This window comes from Marmota flaviventris, chromosome 2, assembly GCF_047511675.1.
Source record: "Marmota flaviventris isolate mMarFla1 chromosome 2, mMarFla1.hap1, whole genome shotgun sequence".
NCBI classification, from domain to species: domain Eukaryota; kingdom Metazoa; phylum Chordata; class Mammalia; order Rodentia; family Sciuridae; genus Marmota; species Marmota flaviventris.
In genome coordinates, this window is record NC_092499.1 from 133,416,911 (window position 1) to 133,439,740 (window position 22,830).

At 41.3% G+C, this 22,830-nt stretch overlaps 1 protein-coding gene across 1 annotated transcript in view; it reads right to left on the reverse strand.

Annotated features, from left to right (window-relative positions):
* Window positions 1-3,303: 3,303 nt before the first annotated feature.
* Window positions 3,304-22,830, reverse strand: part of Tmc3 (transmembrane channel like 3) — a 41,115-nt gene continuing 21,588 nt past the window's right edge. Inside the window, exons 10-22 of the mRNA XM_027920265.3 lie at window positions 22,330-22,477; window positions 20,606-20,715; window positions 17,936-18,014; window positions 16,732-16,977; window positions 15,932-16,060; window positions 15,350-15,417; window positions 13,707-13,835; window positions 10,958-11,068; window positions 9,949-10,074; window positions 9,188-9,266; window positions 7,680-7,722; window positions 5,585-5,840; window positions 3,304-4,349 (exon numbers count right to left, since the gene is read on the reverse strand). Coding sequence (XP_027776066.2) covers window positions 3,506-4,349; window positions 5,585-5,840; window positions 7,680-7,722; window positions 9,188-9,266; window positions 9,949-10,074; window positions 10,958-11,068; window positions 13,707-13,835; window positions 15,350-15,417; window positions 15,932-16,060; window positions 16,732-16,977; window positions 17,936-18,014; window positions 20,606-20,715; window positions 22,330-22,477 — 2,368 coding nt within the window. The 3' untranslated portion in view covers window positions 3,304-3,505. The remainder of the gene's footprint in view (window positions 4,350-5,584; window positions 5,841-7,679; window positions 7,723-9,187; window positions 9,267-9,948; window positions 10,075-10,957; window positions 11,069-13,706; window positions 13,836-15,349; window positions 15,418-15,931; window positions 16,061-16,731; window positions 16,978-17,935; window positions 18,015-20,605; window positions 20,716-22,329; window positions 22,478-22,830) is intronic.

The following is a 22,830-nucleotide window of genomic DNA, read 5'->3' on the forward strand; positions in this document are numbered from 1 at the left end:
TCTTGAGTGAGAAAGAAATAATCAGAGATTAGAGATGTGCTTGAATGCGTTTATATGTTCATGCTTATATATAGTCATGTGCTACATAAGGGTGTTTTAGTTAATGACAAACAGTATACATGATAGTGGTCCCAGAAGATTATAACACCTACTGATGTCATAGCCATCTTATCTTATGTAAATTCACTCTATGATGTAACAAAATCATCTAATGACACATCTCTTAGGATGTACTCCTATTGTCAAGCAATACATGAACATGTATGTAGGATGTTTATGTTCATATGTGTGTATGTTTAGGATATTCACTTCTAGGAAGGGATAAAATGAATACTTAATAATGGAGAGTAAGGCCAACAGACATTTCTCTTTCATTTTTGATCATTATATATGTTTTAGTTATTTTACTTAATAGCATATAGGACTTTTTAAATTAAAAAAGACTCATTAAAAATTCAATGTGGAATATTTCTATAAATCTGTGGCTTGAAAGTCAGTCTGGGCCCTATTGGAATTTTGTTTGGGTTTAAAGCTCTATGTAATGTCTTTCAGGCCATTGTGAAAAGCAGGAGTTTCTGGGTCAAAGAATTTTGTTTGGGTTTAAAGCCAAGGGAAAGTAAGGTTGATGTAGAAAGTGATTTTGTTAGGTATCAAACATTCAGGAGATGATTACACTTATTAAAAGAGAGCATGGAATACAGGTTTAAAAAAATAGCACTATAATAATCTTTAATCTTTGCCTTCCCCCAAATGGGAAGTCCTGGGTGTACAAAATGTTTGGAGATGGAAACTGTCCTCAAGGACTGTGACAAACTGGCCGACTCAGTGGTGAGGCCAGGGCAGCCTTGTTGCAGGTGGTGGTGACCTATTTTGCCACTAGAGGCCAGGCAGCACAATGCAGGATGAGCAGGTAGCAAGAGCAAAAGGGAGGTTGCCACTGCCCACACAACTGTCCTGGGGCAAAGATCTGTTTTGCAATCAGTTTGGGGCTGGAATGGAGAGTTGAAGGGGAAAGAAGAATGACTGAGCTTTATAGATTCCATTGACCAGAGCCCCTCCCATGGGCTTCTCAATCACCCCCAAAAGTTGTCCATATCAGATCTTAATCCTAGTTTAATTTCAAACAGGTGTTTATGGGGCAAGGGGATCCAGCATCATATTACTGTTAGCTCAGGAAAATGTTATGTGTATCTACACAAGTAAGCACTTAAATGTATATGGTTATTGTTTGCTGAGCCATAAGTAATTGTTACTCAACACTACTGGTCAGCCCCTATTCTGTGTGCACTTTATGTATCATGCCTTTTAACTCTTGCAGAACCATGAGGTAATGAGTACTATCTTCATTTTGCAGGTTAAGAAACTGAGGATTACATAGAGTCTCTAAAGCCACATAGCTAATGAAGTGGAGTTTGTGGGTAAATACCCAGTTTCTATTTTCCAAGACTAAATGTATACTCACATGCTTTATTAAATCCACTTCATATAAGCATATGTAACGTTTCCCATGACACGTGCACAGGCTTGGAGTAGCTTGAAAATTCTACCTTAGGCTAGAGAAAATGGTCTTTCAAAGATGTGCAGAAAGCTTGTCTCAAAATTTTCTGGCATTCACAAATTCTGAAACACAAATAGTGACAAAGGAAGCATCCCTAGTTTGCTAAGATGTTCACCAGACAGTTCTTATCAGGAGGAATTTGTTCTTCATTTTTAATGAATAGTTGTTCTGATCTCTGACACTTGAAAGGAGTTTGTTATAGAAGTGCTTTTGGTGAGATGTTTAGAAAATGCTTTTAGTAGTGCATTCTAGTTATATATAACATTGGGGTTCATTTTGACCTATTCATATATGCATGGGATATAATTTCCTCCATTTAGGTCCCGAGTACTTCCTGTTTCCCTCCGGTCCTCTCCCCCCACCCCTAACCCCTTTCTCTATTTCACTGGTCCTCCTTCTATTTATTTATTTATTTATTTTTAAAATTGTTGATGTTTGTGTGTGTGTGTGTGTGTATCATATATATATTCCATATATATATGGAATCCACTGTGGTATATTCGTGCTTCTTTATTAGTAGTTTTCACAAGTAACCCTGTGCCTCAACAGATAAGATGCCCATTTTCTCAACAGCCTCACCCAAACTTAATCTTTGTAGCCAAAGATAATTGATTCAAACTATAATCAGTTTGCTTTTAAAAACTTCCCCTTGCCACAAACACTTCATAGTCTACTGTGTCATTTGTATTACCATTGTGATGTCCACTATTCCTGAAGAAATTTAATCCTTTGAGAGTGTCCCTTGCTATTTTGATTGACAGTAGCAATAAAAAACAAATATCCATTATATGACAGTTACTGGGAATGTAGAAACTAATGAACACCATTTTTGTTCTGAGGACACTCAGGGTATGCTGGAAGAGACAGAAATGTTAAAAAGACACAATTTAGTATGGAAAGAATTATATGGAAATACAAATAGGGGCACAATCCTGGTTGACATGACAAACTGAACACATACCGCTGCCCAACACTGCAAAATGCCTGTCAAAGGATTAAAAGGGATCAGCCCATAAAGGTAAAAAAATTGTGAAGTAGGGAGTTTTTTTTTTTTTTTGGTAGCAAAATATGGCTCAATGCTTCAAACTTGGCATTTTCTATGGCTATGAATTCATCTTCCACTTACCACAGGGAGGAAGCCTACTGGTAGTGGGAGAAAAGGAGGTCATTTCAAGCCACTTAATTGGCTACTGCAGTGTGAAAACTGTCAGAATCAAAAATGCAGTCACTTATGTCAAGCCCTAACAAGAAAGCAACAGAGCAGAGAGGTGAAAAAACAGATATTCTCGAAAAACTTTGATGTCTTGGCTCCAACTGCACCTATGAGTGAGCTTTGATCCCCATCCTTTCCAGTTAAATGAACCAATAATCCTTAGGTTAAACTTTGACTTATGTTTAGTCCATAGTGTCATAATTAATAAGCCCAGTAAATGGTGTAAAAGAAGCTCTTGATACATTTGTTACTGTCATCATTACGAAGTGGATTATTACTAGGCAGATTATTCCTACAAGCTAGGCATTGTAAAATCTTTAAGGGCAGCTACCTAATTTCTGTGTGCTTATTATTGGCATTTGTATGCTGAAAACCGCACTATATCTATATCACTCAAATCACTAAAGGAAAGAGCAGACATCTCTGGAGACTTTTGCTGTTGCAGTGAGATATCTGGCTAGTTTATGATTTGCAATCACCCTGAATAAAGGCAAAGGACTCACATTTTCTTGAAATGATGGCCTGAAAAGACTCCAGGAAATCACACACTCGTGTACAGATACTATAGAATATATGGTTGTAGCCCTGTGAGTCTCCAGGCCTCCACCAGAAACCATAGATGTGCTCGAATATGCTATGGCGCCTTCTAATACCCACCGGATGTGGTAAGACCAGGTGCAGTCCCAGTACTTCAAAAGGGGGCCAATCTGTGTGAATAGGTCACTGGAGGAAGCCTAGACATTTGAACAAATTAGATCACTCAGATCCGTCATCAGTGCCTGCCTGGACTTGGCCTTTCTCCTACCGAGTTGGCCCGAAGATCTTGACAACTTGCCTTGGCTGTGGATTACTTGTAGGTATTGGTCAGTGCCGCTGTTCTGCTGGTCGCTACTGGAAGCTGCTGATATAGAATCAGATTCTGTGAAGGATGGCTCAAACTTGGGCTTGACTCTGGGCTTCAGCGGATGCTGTGGGTATTGGAAATGACGGGAGCGTGTTTTTTTGTGCACATACATAGGCCTGTCATGGTGACCCTCAAAACCATTATTCTCAGAACTGTAGTGCATCCATCCCTGGTGTGCAAGATCTAGAGCCTCACTTTCTGACCTTTCACCAATATAAAAGTGAGGAGCCTGATGAAGTTCTGTCAGTGAGTGAGGTGGGAAGGACTGTTTGACCAGCTCTCTCCTCAATATCTCCTCCTCTTCTTCACTCAGCTGTGGAGAGCAAGACTGGTGAGGGGCCCTGGATATGTAATGTTGCGTGTTCCTGGGGTACCTTTCCACAATGTCACCTGAAGCATCTATCTTGAAATGTCTCTCTGAACAGAAAGCTGGATGGGATTTTTTGTGAGAGTCACGTTCATTAATGATATAATATCTGGGAGCATGAGGTCTGTGACCATGTGCCACCAAGGCAGAGACCCCAGATCTATGGAGAGGAGTGTTGATTTGTTTAAAGTCTTTCCTGAAAAGAGGTTCTGAGTGAATATCTTCAATGTGCCGTGTCAATGTCACAGGTGTGCAGGATCTGTTCTTGTGAAGGTCACCTGTGCTTGCACACAAACCATGTTGATACCTGTAAGACAGAGGTCAGTAAGTAGCTACCACCTTAGTGTCTCCTAGCCCCCACCTGAGCACTATGAGCTAGGGAAGGGCTAGGTTGCCTCAGCATTATGACCAATTCCAGAATGTTCATGTGGATTCTGTGGCTTATATGTATAGAAACACTTGGGGAACTGGACCAAATAGATTTCTTCACTGCTGGAATGCTCAGAACCCTAATGCATTGTCATGTACTGCCAATCTCCATGGGTGGGAGTGTGTAGGGCAATGTTTTGTTTTCCTAATGTATCTTACTATGGAGCTCTCATTCTGCTTAGGAGCATGTCATGGATGTTGGCAGAGCACATGTTATGTTCCTTCTCATTTCTACTAAGCAGCTATCCAGCCTCTGTGGAACTTCCTTGAGTTTCCACTGGGAGGAGTTGATGTCTATCAGAAAGTTTTTCCCCATAAAGACATGACTCCCACCTGTGTCTGGTTTGACCCCCCAGTGGCCTTTCCAGGAGAATTTGAATCCTGCTCCTTGTCAAGAGCCTGCACAGGTGAGAGACAACCCCTCATATAGCAGGCTTCATATTCTTTGGTAACTTAGTCATTGCTTTAAAAAAAAAAAAAAACCCAAAATGAAAAACTCTTATCTATATTGCTTCCACTCTGCTATATTCTTGATACGATTTTGGGTCAGCATAGGCCTGTCCTTTTGTCTTTTTAACACTCTACTTCTATCAAAGGAAGCAGGGTCTTTGCTTTCTTTTATGGAAGACTGAGCCCTTTAGCCCCACTAAATGCATAGATGACCTTGCTGAGACCTTGATGGCCCAAAGCTGCAGTACTGACTTGCAAATTATATGGCCAGTCTGGAGCTAAAAAAAAAAAAAAGAAGAAGATAATCAATTACAAATGCTTTTTGTTTTCTTAGGTTATAGGAATATGTATCTAAGACTGGCAGGAAGATTTGCCTATAAGATTATCCTACAGAGAGTGTAGGAAGAAGAATTTGTCCTATTTGACAAACTCCGACCCCCTTCCCTTACTGCTTTTATTTCTTCCCAGTACCAGCTGTCACAGTCTGTTGAGCTCCTAGCCAGCCTCTGGCAGAATGGAATTTAATGGCCCTAGTCTCCTGAAAGTGTTGAGTCCTGCAAACTCCTAATGGCCCTTCTGCCTACAATCTCTGTGGCCTCTGAGCCATTACTGGCATCACATTCAAGGATGCCAGATTTCCTTCTGCCTTCGGTTAAGCCTCACCTGTTAGAATTGTGCTCTGGCCTTGACTGGGAGGTGTCAGGAAGAGGTGAGCAGGGCCCCCTGTGCCCCATCCTAGGACTCTGGAGCATGGGTTGGGTAATTGTTTCTATCCTGCTGCTCTTGCTGCTCAGTGAGTCAAAACTGACCACATTGCCATTGTTTTGGGGTGTTGCCATGTGTGCTGAGGACAGCTGGCTGATGAGGTCACTGTCCTTTGGAAGTTTCTTGGTGCTTTCCTCCTTGGTCTGGATTCGAGCTACAGGTAAAGACAGGGTATATAACAGCATGACATGTTAGTAAATGACACAATCAGGCTTATTATACTATACTATGTATATCTTAAATGTCTCCCAGTGGCCCTATGTTAAATGCTTGCTCTCCAGGACAGTGCTATTGGGAGGTGGTAGAGACTTCAGAGGATGGGGCTTAATGAGAGGTCTTTAGGTCATTCAGGGAATACCCTTAAAGGAAGTTGTAGGACCCCACTCTCTTCCACTCTTTTGTGCCTTGGCCATGAGGTAAAGCATGACCACATGCTCCTGGCCAACTAAATCAGTCCAATCATGGACTGAAACTCCTAAACTTAAGAGCCAAATTAAACCTTCTCTTTGAATAAGTTGATTATCTCAGGTATTTGTCATAAAAAAATAGAAAGCTTACTAACACAAGGCTAAATTAGCTGTAAGAGTTTCATGATTGCTAACGATTGATTCTACAAAGCAATTGGGTGCATTTGCAAATACACCCAACCCATGGGCAACAGACAAACTGTAATTCAAATCATCCTATCACGAAAAGTCAAAGCAAGGAGACTAAAAGGAACAGAATGGACCCAGAGACTCTACACTGTGCCATTTGATGCCTCCATGAGAAAAGACAGCTCCATTAACAACTTTGGAGCTCTAATTCTTCCTCTACACGATGAACATAATAATGCTTATGTGCCTATTAAGATTTTTGCAAATAGTTCATGTGACATTCTGAAAAATCATGTGGCTTTGAACTGGAAAATGAACAATGCTATTGTTACCTTGAGAAAGTCACTGTAAATCTTGACTTTTGAAGGTACTACCTGAACTAAACTTAATTATTCTTAATTAGCAAGTAATCCCTGACAATTATGGTGAAGTTTTATAGCATGAGCCATGGTCACTTTCCATAGTTAATTGTTCTTTAGTGGCTTCTCTCCACAAAGATGAATGCAGCAGGCATATCCCTTAGGCCTCACGACTCTCACTGGCATCTCTTTGGAGGGGACTAGGTATATTCCAATAAGCTCAGTATTAAAACAGTGACAGAAGATGGCCCAGGGAACCTTTCTGGGCCCTTTCTCATTCTCATTCTGAGGGGCAGCATGGGCTATTCCAGTCTAATGGTACCAGATAAGCCTTCTGGCTCAAGGCGTGCTCTGTTAGTGGTCCCAAGAGGCAGACCCCCTCCCTCTTATTTTTGAGCTGCACCTGCCCACTTGCCTCCCTTATGACCACACCAAAAATCTGCTCCCCATGATTTCATTTCTTCTGGAGCACAGTTCTTTCTCATTTTCCCAGTGAGCTAAGATGGGAATGAGTTTGGAGAACCTGGGGAGAAAAGGTGTACTCTTGGAGAGTCCTTGGATTTGGATCCTTACTCAGGAATCCATTATTCCGGGTCTGCCCAGCTGGCATCACTTGGTGTTACTGGGATGGAGAGGACAGGACCTATGGAGGCTGGGCAGAGACCTGGGAGGACAGCATTGAGGACGAAATGGTGGAAGAAACAAGGTAACACTGCACAAAAAGAAGAAGATAAGGATGTCCTTAGGGTTTTGTTCCAGATGTGCTGTTTTTTTTTTTTTTTTTTCTCTCCTACTTCAGAACCTCCTCTGATTTCTCTGGGGGTTATTTATAGGCATGATGTAAAATTTGATTATTTAAGCAAATATTTATAGTCCTAAATTTTATTTATTTATTTTTTGTGCCTAGTTAATTGTGGAAACCACTATGGGCTCTCGGGGAATTTTTATTAGTGGTGTACCTTACACTACCTTACTGCTATATTTAAAAATGCCCATCAATTGAGATATCAGACTTTTGCTTTTTTAAAATATACTTACCTTCCACCATTTGAGCAACCTTTTTCTTATCTTCAGATCTTGCCTAAAATATAAATGATAATCATTATATTTGTTTTGGACTTAACACAAAGTAGTAAAAATTTTTGTTTTTCAGAGGAAAAAGATTTATGTGCTATTGTTGATACCTTGCACCATGACTGAACCCTGGCAATAGAGTGTCCTGGGCTGGGTCTACTATTTGAGTGCACAAATGAAGACACGTAAGAGTCAAAGTTTCATACTTAATTGGTCTTATATAGGGATAGCTAACTCATGGGCCATGTGTAGATTCTGACAATATAGTTTGAGTATCCCTTATTTGACATGTTTGGGACTTGAAGTTTTTTTGATTTCAGGTTTTTCTGACATTTGGAATATTTGTGTATACATGCTGAGAGGTTTTTGGGATGAGACCCAAATCCAAACATGAAATTGATTTATGGTTCATGTATACCTTACACAGGGTTTACAGGTAATTTTATATAGTAGTTTAAATAATTTCATGCCAGAAACAAAGAATTTTTGCCATGTAGAATGTTCCACTGTGGCATCATGTCATTGCTCAAAAAGTTTTGAGTTTTGGAGCATTCCAGATTTTGGATTTATTGATTAGGGATGATTAGTCCATGATAGCTTGCCCAAGTAACAGAGAAAACATGGATCAACAACAATGGAGATATATATTGGCAAAATGCCCTTTGCAAGTCCAGATGAATTTTTAATTTGACTTTTCATAAAACTAATTTAATAAATGTACATGAATTAATATTTATGGAAGTCTTTTTTAACTGAAAAGGGTGGAAGGAGCTTTGTTTGCTTGGGGTCAGGATGAAGGTAAAGTAAATGAGTTATACAGGGCACTTCATTTAAAAGTGTGTTTACTCTGGGGACAGTGAAAGGGCAAGGTTAGCACAACCTCGAGAAAGCTTCTTTAAATTTGCTATCCTAGGTTTCTTCCTGGACTCACCCTCGCCCTGACCCTGAGGGAGCCCCTGAGTATGCAGAGGAAGAGACACTGTGGACAATTTGGGGAGTGTTTGTCTCTGACTGCTCTGAGAGGGTCTGAGTTGCAGATATGAGAGAAGGTCAATAATATACAGAATCTAAAGGATATGAAAGAGGTGAGCCTTTGGGGAGAAGACAGCATGGTTGGGTTGAGATGTCCAAGTTGACACAGGATAGAAAGTGGCCCTTTCTCTTCTCTGCCAGTCTAGCAGAGTCTGCAGAAGTGCCTGGCACATGGAGGGCTGGCTAGGTGAGGCCATGAGGAGCATTGAAGTGCCCAAGACCCATTGCAGAGAAGGAAAAAGATAAGTAGGCTTGCTCCTGACCTGTGTGAGCTGCCTCTGGGAATCCTGAGAAATACATCTTGGAAGTGGTGGACTTGGGCCACAGAGGGCATCCAAGAGTCATAGACATCTGAAGGGCAAACAATTTTCATTTCTGTGCTGGAGAGAGGGTTGATGGGTGACCCACATTCATGATAGGGAAATTTATATAGTACTTGCTTTTTGGATCTGCATTCTGAGCTGATGGTTGCTGAGCTTCAGTGATCGTGCGATGCTCTGAAGGTAATAGATGAGCATGCTAAAACAGAAGACAGACTGGTGAGTGCACTGCAATTGGGCTCTTTGACTTTCAGGACACATTTCCCAGCTCAGGTGGTTGGTGGAAGTAAAAATTCCCAGGGCCACCCCTGTAGGCTATTCCCTGACCCCTCTGCCATGGTCAAAATCTAGTGGGGAGTTCCCAAGCCCGTGAGCACTGGAAAGGAGGTACTGTCCTCTTTTTTCTCTTGCTTTCTTCAGCAACCCTATTGACCTGGAATGCTGCACTGGTGATAGCAACAAGAAGTGGGAAGAGATGAGGGCAGGGACATTTTGCAATGATGTTTCAAGCTGTGAATACTGGCTTTACTTGTTTTTAGGTTTCTGTTTAAGTCAATATGAGCTAAAGCTACTCAATTGAATTGTGAAGTTCATTTTTAAGGTTAATTAAATAAGATATTGATATGAATGGTGTTCAGCTCCTCCATTTTCATGGCCATAGTAACTGACCAAAAGCTGAGGATGAGTCCATAGATAGCAGTAGAAACGTCCCTTCTCTCACTGAGCACAGTGGTTGTGTGACTCTGGGATATGACTCAAGAGTCCGTGCTTAGATCATCAGGCTTGGTAACTGATTAATGAGTGAACTAATTAGTTTTTTATACTTATTGGGAAGTGGTGTTGTTTTGTGGCAGAGGCTGGCAGGCGTGGATGGTACTTACAACAGAAGCAGCACAGCTGGCAGGATGACTATGGGGCTGCTGATGTACCCAACCACAGAGCCAAACCACACGGGGAAGTCGTTCTCAATCGTTTCTGACACGATGTCATAAATTTTCTCTTGTCCGCTGTGAGAAAGAAAAACATAACTCTGGATTTTATTGCTTTTAGCAGAAAGATGCTAAGACAAGACATTGAAAAATGCCTGGATGCCTAGAGGCAGACACTTAAAGTCATCTAGAACCGATACAGGTAAATATCCAAATGGAAAAGATAGATAACATTCTCAAGGTACCCATGAAGCCATTAGCTAATTAAATATGTAGGATTAATAATCACATTGCATATGCATGTGTTTTATAGCATACACAAAGATAGACTCTTTGTTACATATATGTTGTATCAAAACTGATTTAAACTCTAAGTGGAAATGGTATTATACTTTTCTGTCTGGAGATAGTTAGATAATATAGAATAAAAAGTGATATGGGCTATCTTTTAATAAAACTGTCTGGGGTTTGACCAGGTGGAATTTCACTCTAGCCCAGGAGTAATATTATTTCCTCATTTTATTCTAACTAACTAGTTTATATATTTATTGTTTTTGTGATGCTATGAATTAAACCAAGGGACATTGTACTACTGAGATAGACCTTTTTAGTTCTTGAGAGAGGGTGTTGCTAAGTTGCTGAGGATGGCCTTGAATTTGTGACCCTCCTACCTCAGCCTTCAAAGTCACTGGAATTACAAATGTGCACTCCTGTGCCTGGCTCTCTTTTATTTTAAAGGAGCTTTATTTTTTTTAACATAGGCATAGAGATGACTAAATCTAAGGACAGCATGCTATCAAGGAAAGAGTTTCAATCTTGGCTTCAAATGATGCAGATTTGAGCTCCTTCTGTTCTGTCTGCCTATTCTGTGAGCCAAGAGAAAAATGTGATTCACTATGACTCAATTTCCCTATAGCTCAAAGTGGCTCCAGGAATAGTCAAAAGAACTAAAATAACTTACCTGAATGGCCCGCAGTTTAGAGATGGCTTGTATCGGACAATAGCAAAAATGGTTGGCAGCATACATAGGAATAGCATGAACAGGAGCATTGCCAAATAGAAGTTATTGGATCTGCCAAGAATCCAAATGCACTGGATTGAGTTCATTCCATAGTGATGATGCATATAAGAACTGACACAGAAACTGTCACCCCCAACTTTTTGCAGACAGGAAGATGTTTCATCAGAGCTACCTAGGAAGGAGCAGGCCCTAGGGCCACATACAACTCAGAAAACTGGAAATCAGTACTAAAAGGAACCTTACAGACCTGCCAGCCCAGTCTGTTCATCTAATAAACACTGGAAGAGCACACGTCCGTCACAAACCATGAGGACAATGAGCCCACTTATGTACCCATGGCTCTTACCCAGTAAGCTCAATTTATGGAAGAATCTTGGAACCACTGTCTATCCACTGGGGCCTTACCTAATGCTTCCCTCTCATACTCTCACCTTTGAACTGTGTCTCTTATGTTCCAGAATGGTTTGGTTCTTTTGTTTTGACCCTTGACTCTCTCACTTGGAATGGACTGATACTCAACATCTTTACCTGTCTGCTTCTGGCTGTTTAGGGTAAATGTTCTGCCTGATTGAGCTCTGGTCCCTGGTCTCTGAGCCCTGAGCTGCTATCAGCGAGCTTGACCACCCAGGCCACCCCTGAGGGTACCTGAAACCTACTGGATGTGCAAGGCCCCACACATAATTCTGAAAAGAGAACTTGATCAGTCCATCTAGTGACCCTCAGCTAGCACTCTTGATCTGTTTCTAAACGATGAGTCTTGATCATAGTGTACAGGATGTAGTACTATGCTGTTAGGGTTTAAGTGTTTGTTCTCTCCAAAACTCATATTGAAATTTGGTTTTCCTTGTGGCAGTGTTAGGAAGTGGGACCTTTGGGAAGTGACTTGAGTCTTGAGGATGCCACTTTTATGGGTGGGATTAATATAGATATAAAAAAGTAAGCTCAGTCCCCTTTAATTTTTTGTGTTCTTCCTCTCCTCTACCATATAAGGAATATTGTTCTTCATTCTGCAGAATGCAGCATTTAAGGTGCCTTAACTCAGCTCCCTGGTTCTCACCACTCACCAAACCTGCTGGTGCTTTGACCCTGGACTTCCCAGTCTCCAGAACTGTGGGTCAATAAATTTGTTCATTATAAATTACCTGGTCTCAGGTATTCTGTTATAACAGCACAAAATGGACTAAGAAGGTGAATGTTAATTTACGAAAATGTCTCTCTTTCTACCCCCACTACACAGAGAAAATGTGGACACACATACGAAACAAATTTTTGTAAATATATTAAAACATATATCTGAATGTAAGCATATATGTGTACTGTTCACCACATAAACTGTAAACACATTGCCATGCACACCATAGTTAAACATTTTGAAAATCACTAATGTAGATACACCCCCCTACACAAACTATTAATGTCAAAGTAACATAGCTGCACTATAATCTGGTATTCAAAATGTGTTATGAATTCACTAACATGGCTAAAATGAGAAGCAGAAAAATAACATGTATTGACAAGGTTGTTGAACAACTGGAACTTCCACATAGTGCTGGCAGAAGTATAGAATGGTGGTGGCCACTCAAGAAAACTTTCTGGTGCTCTCTACTAAAAGTGAACATCTGCATGCCCTACAACCTGGCAATTGCACTGTTGAGCATATCCCCAAGAAAAGACATAAGAATATTCAAGAATATTCAATATTCATCTATAGGTAACAGCTGGAAACATACATGTGTATTGGTAGTAGTATGGATAGAGAAATAGGGATATATTTCCTCAGTAAGTGACCCTTACCAACACAATGTTGAGTGAAAGAAGCTGAACATGAAGGAGCCCATCCAATATGTGGTTCCATTTACATGAAGTAAAAAGCTAGGCAAACCCAACCATGCCATTAGAGGCCAGGGGTTATTGGAATGGAATATAACTGGGGGTGTTCTGAGCATCATTCATATTCTGTATTTTGATTTAGGTGCTTATCACATATTTATGTTCAGCTTGTGAAAATTCATCAATATAAAAATTGATGATTTGTGCATTCTTTCCCTAAATGATTATCAATCCTCAGTTAAGTTTTTAAAAATGTATGTTATGGTTTGGATATGAGATATTACCACCCCCCAAAAAAATTCCTGTGTTAATGCAGGAATATTCAGAGGCTAAATGATTGGATTGTGAGAGCTTTAACCTCATCAGTACATCCTAGTTTGAATGGACTGACTGGGTGGTTTGTAAGTAGTTGGGGTGTGGCTGGAGGAGGTGGGTCACTGGGTCTTTGAAGCATCTTTCTCTTCTCTCTCTGCTTCCTGGCTGCCATGAATGGACAGCTTCCCTTCTCTGTGCCTTTCTACCATGATGTTCTGCCTCATCTTGGGCTCAGAGCAATGTTGTTAACCCACCATGTACTGAATATCTGAAACTGTGAGCCAAATTAAACTTTTCTTCCTCTAAGTGGTCCTTGTTGGGTATTTTGGTCACAGTGGTGAAAAGTTGACTAACACAATGTATCATGAGGTACAGAGGAATAACAAACAGTTCTGAGGGTGAGGCACAGGAAATGGCTCCATGAAGAAAATACAAAAAGAACAGAGGCAGAATTTTGACAAGTAAAAAGTGGGGAGACCCTTGCTGGGCACAGCATCACGGATCATGTATATTCTCTGCCAAGGCAGATCTTGTACTTACTGACCTGGAGGCTCGGAATACCTGCTGGTGGGGCACATTACAAGTCAGCACAGCCCAGCTCCTCAGATACATGAGCCCAATGAGCTTGAGAACATTGAATGCTGGGAGACATGGGGAGAAGAAGGCTCCCATCCTAGAACCATGAAGAAAGTCAGTTTGTGTACATTATTTTTCCAGTGCATCTTACAGGTCTGTGGTCTGGAAGCCCCAGAGAGGAAAGTGGTTCAGAGACTTTGGGGTTTACACCCTATGCTTAAAGCATTGGGGAAGACCTCTGAAGATCTGAGAACCCAACCTCCACATTCTAGAGAAAAGATAAGTCCCTGCAGATGGTTGGTGATCCTATTTTTGATATATCCTTTTGCACCACTATTTGTGTCTGAACACTGGCACGGCCCTCCTGGGACAGGGAATGCTGGATACCTATACCTTGGGGTAATCTCAGATTTTTCCTGTCTACAGTGAAGATGATGTTAATGAACTACTGAGTTTCCATTTTAATCATATAGGTTGAGCGCCGACTTTTGAAGAACATCCTGACACATTTTAGTACATCTACTCTTTTGTAATTACAAAAGGAAGGGTAAATATGCAAAGCAATTTTACTAGTATGAAAATAAGTATAGGTAAAAGGGTATGTTTAATAATAAAAGACTTAAATGTTTGATTTCTTGTGGCAGGCAGAAATGTCATTCTGTCTGACGTTAAGAAAGATACGTGACTTCCTTGTGCCTCAGTCTCATCTTTAACAGGCAGACAACGATGGCCCATTAAATCACAGGGTTACAATAAAAATTAAATCATTTACTTTTAAAAAATGCCTGATATCTAGCAATACTGAGTACACGTTACATGTACTGTATTTGTGAAGACATTTTTCAAAATATAGTGGACTATAAGAACACAGCATTTGACTGTAGGAATATTACCTCATGGCTCTCAATTCCCCAGACATTTTAGTATTTTAGTGAATGATTTTGAAGCAATATTGTGCATGTGTGAAAAATCCAAGGTTCTTTTTCTTCGTTTGCATGTGAACAAATAGCACTGTTTGTGGTCCAATAGGTAAAAGCAGGATGTGGGATAATTTACAGGGTTCTCCCTGCACCCCAACACACATTCTTGTGCATTGGATGACCCCTGTGGGTTGACAGTGTCTGTAAGAGCAGGGCTGCCTTGCCTGGGAGGTGCTTGGATGAACAGACTTCCAACCTTCATCTTCTGCCTCTCCTCTGAGGTGGGTCTGTTAATCTGTAGTTTGGCTCTGCTCCTATCAAAGTGAAAACCAGGAGCAGAGGGGAAGCTGAGGATAGGACTGACCCCAGGTTTTCCAGTTGTGAGCACCAGCACTCTTGAAGCCCTCGCTGGGCAGAAGCAGCCCCTCCCACTGGCCTCCCCCAGTCCTGCTCAGCAACTTATTCTATTGATTCCTATGCAAATTTTGTTGTTGTTGTAATCAATAGCAGCTTAGAATCAGACTATTCCCTTCATCATTCCTTACCACAAAGCCCTATAAAACCATTAATGAAATTATTACATGTGTGGTATATTTCCCTTGCAAGACACTATTACTGATTTTTTTCTGGTCATGACCTATCCAAATGAATCAAAATCATATGAGCAAAGACAAGAAGTTTTAATGCCTACCAAATCATTCCTTGGTTGTAGACTAAGTGTAGCACATTCTCAGCTATTTTGAATTCCCCATATTCAGGCTAGAAGAGAAAAAAAAATTCCATATTAAAAATAAAAGTTGGATGCTAGACATGGTGGTGCATACCTGTAATCCCAGAAACTTGGGAGGCTGAGGCAAGAGGATCACAAGTTTAAGGCCAACCTCAGCAACTTAATGAGGCCCTAAGCAACTTAGTGTGACCCTGTCTCAAAATAATAAACAAACAAACAAATAAATAAAGTGTTGGAGATGTGACTCAGTGGTTAAGTGCTTCTGGGTTCAATCTCTAATAATAATAATAAAAAGGAACATTGCAAAGTCCTTTTATAATCCAGTTCTTTGCTCTGATAGACACTAGAGAGTCTTGCCTGTGTGGTCACTCAGCAAATGGGAAATTTAAGATGCAGGGTGTAACTCAGACCTCTCCCATCTTCCATCATGTATTTTCCCTGATATGTCCTTTCAGCCATTCCTGGCTATTTCTCATGTCCTGGCATCAGGAAAAGATGCATTTAGCCATAGAAACTTCCCCAAGGACACAGCATTTTACTTACAAACTTGCTTTCCAGGTCCCAACACCAGTAATCACTTAAGTAGCGAACAAAAAGTCCTCGGAAGAAGTCTATGAGCAGGATGCTTGCCACTGTAAAGAGCATATCAATGATGGACAGCTTCAGCATCTCCTGCAACATGGGGTAGGAGAGAGTCTCAATTGCCACCATGTCCCCCACCCCCACAGCCCTCTCTTCCTCCACAATGTTCTCGTCTCTGTCCTGGAGCAGCCAGTGGGCCCTCCAGGGGCACCTTCATTTTTGCATCTCTATTGGGTGCAGTGGGTAGAGGGGGCGGCTTCTGGCACATAATAGATGCTTAATAAATATTTGTTAATTTGAATTTGGATTCTAACATATACAGCCAGAGTTACAGAAAACTAGGAAAGAATCTGAGTTCTATGGTTCTGAGTCACAGGAAACTCATTTCCATGGGATAATAATGCAGTATTGAGATGCTCTGTACAAGGTTAAATATCAAAGATGAAAGGCAAAATGGTTGAGGACACAGATTTTGGAGCAGATGTCTGGGTTCAAGTCTTTATCCTGCTGTTTACTGGGTCCTTGGGCCTCATCTGTGCCTATAAAGGGTGATAACAGTAAAACTCTTATAATGACATTACCCAGAACATAGTTACTACTGCACAAATCTGTGCACTAATTATAATTATTAATGCTTAGACCTTGAGAAGCATAAATCTCACTGAATTTTACTTTCTTTTTCTGGAAAATAGGTGCAATAATGCCTCTAAGAGTTGCTAGATTGGAGGCAAAATGACTTTGTAAGGGACAAAGGGAAGCACCTGGCCAACATATGTTTCCCAGCACTGGCCTTGCAGGCTCAGAGTGTGGAGCGTAGTCTTGTTGGCCTTGGTGAGTGGCATGGTGTAAGTTGGAATACTGGTATCTTCCAAGACCCATGTGCTGTTTGTTCTGAACCCCACTCCAGACCAAGGTGTGGACCATTTCCCTTCTTCAGGGGCTGCCTTGGTGGCGAAGAAGGTGGCAGAATCTATCCAATGACTTTTGTTATTTTTGGTGTTAGTCTCCTGTGGAGAGAAAGGGAAGAAAGGGAGGAAAGGGAAGAAAGAAAAAAAGACTGAGCACCTGTTTATAAATAAGAATCCACAATGGACACCACACCAAAGTTATCATTGGATTACCTGGGAATAATTACATTCTCTCTCTCTTCTTCTCATCCCACTTGAATAGAGTTGGCCCCAATCATGGGACACAGAGATGTAATGGATAGTGCTTGTTGGTCCCTGGTGTCCTGCCTGCTCCATAGCACATGGTATCTCTTCTTCAGGTAAAAATTATCACCCCAGGTTTATGACTAGAAGATAATTGCTCAAGCTCACATTGCAAGCAGCAGGTAAGGACCTAGGTCTACGTAACCTCAAAACCCTGATGTGGAAAAAATGACACTCTGTGGTTTCTTCTGCCTACAAGCTTTGAGATCTGATGCTAGTATGATGTATTCTGGACAAACAACCCTCAGAAAGATCTTCCTCCTCCCAGACATCCCCTCCCCCCACCACTCAGGGGTCCTCAGTCCTCAGGTTGGAAAGGGAAAGCTGACCCCCTGGGCTAGGCTGGTGAGTCTCACTGAGAACTGTTTGCCATGAGATGATTATTCTCTGCAAATTGTCAGAATGAGCCTCTTGGCCTGCTGTTCTTTCTGGGATCCTTTGTAATAGCTGCGGACAGCTTCTCCCGATTAGATTCAAGGATATAGGGCACAGAGAGATATGGAATCAAAAGCTGCAATCACTGTTCCTCACTAGCCATGAATCCCAGCCTCAGTTTCTTTATTTGGGAAATGGGAATAATTTTTCTATCCTCATCTTGAGAAGACCACAGCTGAGTTGAGTTTGGATGTGATATATGAAATGCAAGTATAAGCAGTGATGCTGACAATTATGATAATGACCCAGGTGTAGGGAGACGAGGTGGAGTGGGGAGGGTGATGATGGAGCAGGCGTTTATCCCCATCTGGGCACTCACCTCAATGCTCATGCTGTTTACTTTGTCCAGGAGGGCAATGATCAAACTGTAGAGATTTCCCAAATACAGCACAAGGACCCTGAAAGCAACAAACAAGTCCATGGGTAGACCTACCCAATAGTTCTAGACTACTGGGGATATTCTAAGACAATGGCTGTCATGCTTCTATCTTTTAAATCACCTTGAGGTTATTCAAATACAGAATTCCAGAATCTACCTTGCTTCAGTAGCTCTGTGTGGGGTCTCCATGTCTTACATTTACTCTTTCCAGATGATTTCCACTGTAGCCCATCCTTGGATCAGCATTTTAGGAACACTAGTGTAGTGGGTGTGTGTATTTAGGAAGTGGGGTACTAAAGGGTAGTATAAAATACATGTCTCTGTACCATGTTTTCTGGTTTATAAAGGTTCTTCCCACGTACTATCTCATATGATCCTCATACAGCTCTATGAAGTTCACAGCCAGATGAACTCACTTAAGACACAAGTCAACTAAAACATGGAGAGGCTGAGTAACTATTCAGTCTGATCAGGTTAGAAAGAATCAGATGCAATCTCTGAATCTCTGTGCTCCCCTTAGAAACACAATGGGCTTCAGATACAGCTGTACCATGTGGACCACTGGAAGTGAATGGAATCTTCCAGCAACAGTCTCCATCAGCCAAGGACCAAAGACTTGATGTCAGTTTGTTCAGAGTTGAAAAGTTGGGGAAGCCTATCATGGAATAGCCCAGGATGCAGCTTTGATTTCTTATGGGAAATCTATATGGAGAAATGAGATGGGGGGTTTCTTAGCACATGGAGAATCATGAAATCAATGTCAGTTACTGGGAAAACAGCTTTATCTTGAGAAAACAGAAACCAGGACCAAATTGAACCCTGAGTCGACCATCCCCACAGACTTTCTTTACCTCCTCAAGGTAGAGGTGACCACCCATGTGAGGGCAGAGGCATCACAAGGGGAAAACCATGCTATATCCAAGGCTTTCTCTCTGAATTGTGAAGGGACTTCTTTTGGTTCAGTGCCAGGACCTTTTTAATTCAGCACTTATATTTCCTCATGCAGGAAATAGACCCTCAGAGTACATATAGTAAGAGTTGTCTGAAGGAAGTGTGGAATGAATCCCACCTCCTCAGTCTTGGCATCCCATGGCTCTGGTTTTCACTATGCCATGGATGAAAGGTAACATGGTCTGCTGGTGAGTTAATGGAACTAAAATAATATGTCTTGCTGTTATTATCAAAATTAGCCCTGATTTGTCTGGGGCAAGTCTTCCAATGTCTCTGTTTCTCTGGTTTTGAACATGAATAACGAGGCCAATCTGTATAATAGGATTGCTGTTAGACCAAATGCAATAATGGAATTGATTCTCCCCAATGCCTGCTAGTGAGGAAGGAGCTGAAGAACACACTTCTCTTGTTCAGGTCTAAGAGGTGCTGAATGGAGCAGAAAGAACCAGGTTAGGACTAGCCAGGGAACTAAAAGCCTCATTCTCCAGCAGAGCTACCCTGAGAGGTGAGGTTCAGGCAAGCCCTTTATTCTTTCTAGTCAGTTTTTGTTTGTTTGTTTGTTTTTCACCTTTAAAATGACAGTTGTATATCATGGGGTCAGCAAGTGATGGCCTTCAAATCAAACCTTACCCTTCCCTATTTTTGTGAACTGTGCTGGAACACAGCTTCACCCTTTCATTTGCATATCGTTTCTGTGGCCACTTTCTTGCTACAACCTTAGAGCTTAGTGTTGTGACAGAGATATCTAAAATCTAAAATATTTACTATAAGATCCTTTCCAGGTGTTTGCCAACTCCTGAATGGGAGCAAATCTTTCCAAAGTGGTTTGTGAAAATTAGTTGTGGAGAATGTTATTAGGTGTTACAGGAGAAAACTGGGTGAAACTGGTAGGGGTGCAGGTGGGAGCAAGAAAGCAGGGCTCTGACTGCCTCCCTCACCATGTTCATCTTTCCTCACCTGCACATACGGGCTTAATTTATGAATGAGGAGACCATGCTCCAGGGAAGAGAAGTAGATTTTTTAAGAAAGCAATGGTGAAGTCATGCTAGAAATGAACCCGTTTGTTCTGACTCCCAAGGGGGATGTCCAAGGAAGCTCCCTTGGATACACCAGCTGCTACCTGTTCTTATGGCCATGGATTATCCCGGCACAGCCCTAGAATCTTCCAGGCAAATCCAGAAGAATCTCTTTGAGTCTGTGCTTTTGGGAAATTATTAGCAAAGCTCAAATCTTCCTTTTACACCTGGAAAAACAACCTGGGTCTCTTCCGCCACTCGTAGTCAGACCCTGGGGGCAGTTCAACAATGAGGAAAACCCGACACACAACCCATCATCCTACTCCTCTTTCTTCTCAGCTTATTCTGCCTATTTCTCCCTCTCCTCATCCCTCTTTCCTCCCCTCTCCTTGTTCTCCTTTTCCTCTGCTCTCTTTTCTTCATTACATTTTAATCTGTTCCTTCAGTCCTTGTCATCCTGGTTCTCCTTCCTGTCCCTCCTCTTCCCTTGCGTCTTCACTTTTCTCTCCTATTGTACCCTGTTAAAGTTCTGGGCTAAGATGGGGAAAATAAGCGAGCTCTGGCTCACAAGGGACTCATGTTCCCACTGCAGTGGCCAGGTGGGTCAGCCACAATGTGGCACAGCCTGCCAGGGCTGCCATACCTTGCCAACTGGAAGCGCAGCGTGGTCCGCGGGTGGTACATTTCCAAGGCAGCAATGAGGTCAAAGACAGATGGTGCCAACATGGTGACCAGAGAGACCACCACACTCACCTGCCAAGAGAGCATGTGTGAGACCCTGCATTCCCAGGGTCCCCCAACCTACCTCACTTACCTCCATTTGGTCTCTTAATCTAATATTTGGAATGTGGGTATCCTCGGGGTCATGCAGTTCCTAATCTCTCCAAATCTCTGCTAATTATCTTTTTTTTGAAAGACCACTGTTATTTTATCATGGGTTTATTCTTTTTAGGAACATTCCTTTAGTATTCCAAGGATACTCCTATGGGCCATTGAGGATTCACTAGCATTTCTACCACATTTTTCAATTACCATCTCATCTCATTTATACTTACTTCCCCGACCTGGGATGGAAGATGGAAATAACTGTGATTATTACGAATAGAAAAAGGAAGGCAGAGAGGTAATTTAATATTCTTCCTGTTCATGGAAGATTAATTACCCAAAGAATTATGCCTGGCTCTTGTTTCTCTGTACTTATAGCAAAAGAAAGAGGCATTTTAGCTGGTGTACAAGAGTTTGAGCTAAAATAAGACATAATTTCTGAATATATCTTTAAAAAATGTATCCATCTATCTGTAAAAAATATACATATTTACATAACCTACTTATTGATATAAAGTAGAAAGAGATAGGGACCTAGTGTAGTCTTAGATTTTGATATATTATTGTACATGGATAGATATATGTGGGGTAAACTGATGATCATCTTACTGCTTATACACTTTGCTTTTTAAATGGTGATAATTTTTTTTCATAGAAGTGGTCTGAAAGTTTCTTTTAAATTTTTTTTTTTTGATGTGGTATTTCTGCCTTTCAAATCTTTACAGGTAAAGTGAGTCAACCTTTTAGAACAGTCTCATAACCAACCAATATTAAGAATTGTAAAATTGTCCATAACCTTCTATTTGGTAATTTTCCTTTTATGGCAATATTTACACAGTGGGGGAAAACTGTTCAATATACAAGCCATTTATGTGGAGCCGTTTCTAGGAGTGTTGTTTGTAATTAAGAAATATAGAAACTACCTAAGTATTCAACAGCATGCACCAGGCCACTTTTGACACATACACTAGAATACAAGGCAAGCCTGCAGGTGGCGCAACCTCTGAAGCTCAGATGTGAAAGAACAGAAGTGAGAAGAGCAGCTGGGTGTAGGTATGGTAATGTGAGCCTTTAATCCCAGTGGTTCTGGAGCCTAAAGCAGGAACAAGTTCAAAGCCAGCCTCAGTAACTTAGTAAGGCCCTAGGCAACTTAGCAAGACCCTGTCTCAAAATAAAAAAATAAAAAGGGCTGGGGATGTGACTCAGTGATTAAGTGCCAGTGGGTTCAATTCCCAGTGTGTATGTGTATGTGTATGTGTATGTGTATGTGTATGTATGTATGCAGAAACCTATAGATTTAAAGGTAAAGATCTGAGCAAACACTTGAAGGTTCTTTTGAATCAAAATCTTCCTCTATGGAGACCAATAAAATTATTTATCCAAGGCTTGACGTTGCCACTCAATGGCTCAAAGCCCTTGAGGTCCATGCTCTAGGACAAGACTGGAATTATTCCCTAGAGGTAGTTCTACGTAATCCACTAATGAAGCAGAAGAGCAGCTACTTTGAAGACAGAATGCAGGTAACTAACAGGCACTGAGTACCTCATTCTTTTCCCAAAGGGTCAGTTCTTTCTTCGATTGCTCCAGCTTCTGGGACCGGTCCACCACAAAGTAGATGAGATAAATACTCCCAGCCAGTGAGAGAAGAACCAGGATGTTTGCGATGATCCTCAGGCAGATGGTCACTGCCCTGTGGAGAGAAGCAGGCACCATGACCATCAGACCACCATGATGCACTGACAAGAATCACATTCCCTGCTGAGAGGGTCCTCCACCTTGAGGAACTATCACTTCCCTTCACCTCAAATGCCTCATTTTCTATGAGATCAACAATGAGTTATAAATTTAACCAGCCAGAATTTTGGGGCTTAAAACACATGAACAAATGACACTGGTTTTAGAATCCGAATATTTGGCTTTCAAAACAATCTCTGCTACTTAAACTTGGAGCCCTTTGGTTTGCACATTCATGTTTTAGAAATTGAAATAAATGTGTTCTGCAGAGGAAGGGAGAGATAATTTCTGTCACTCCATATGACAAAT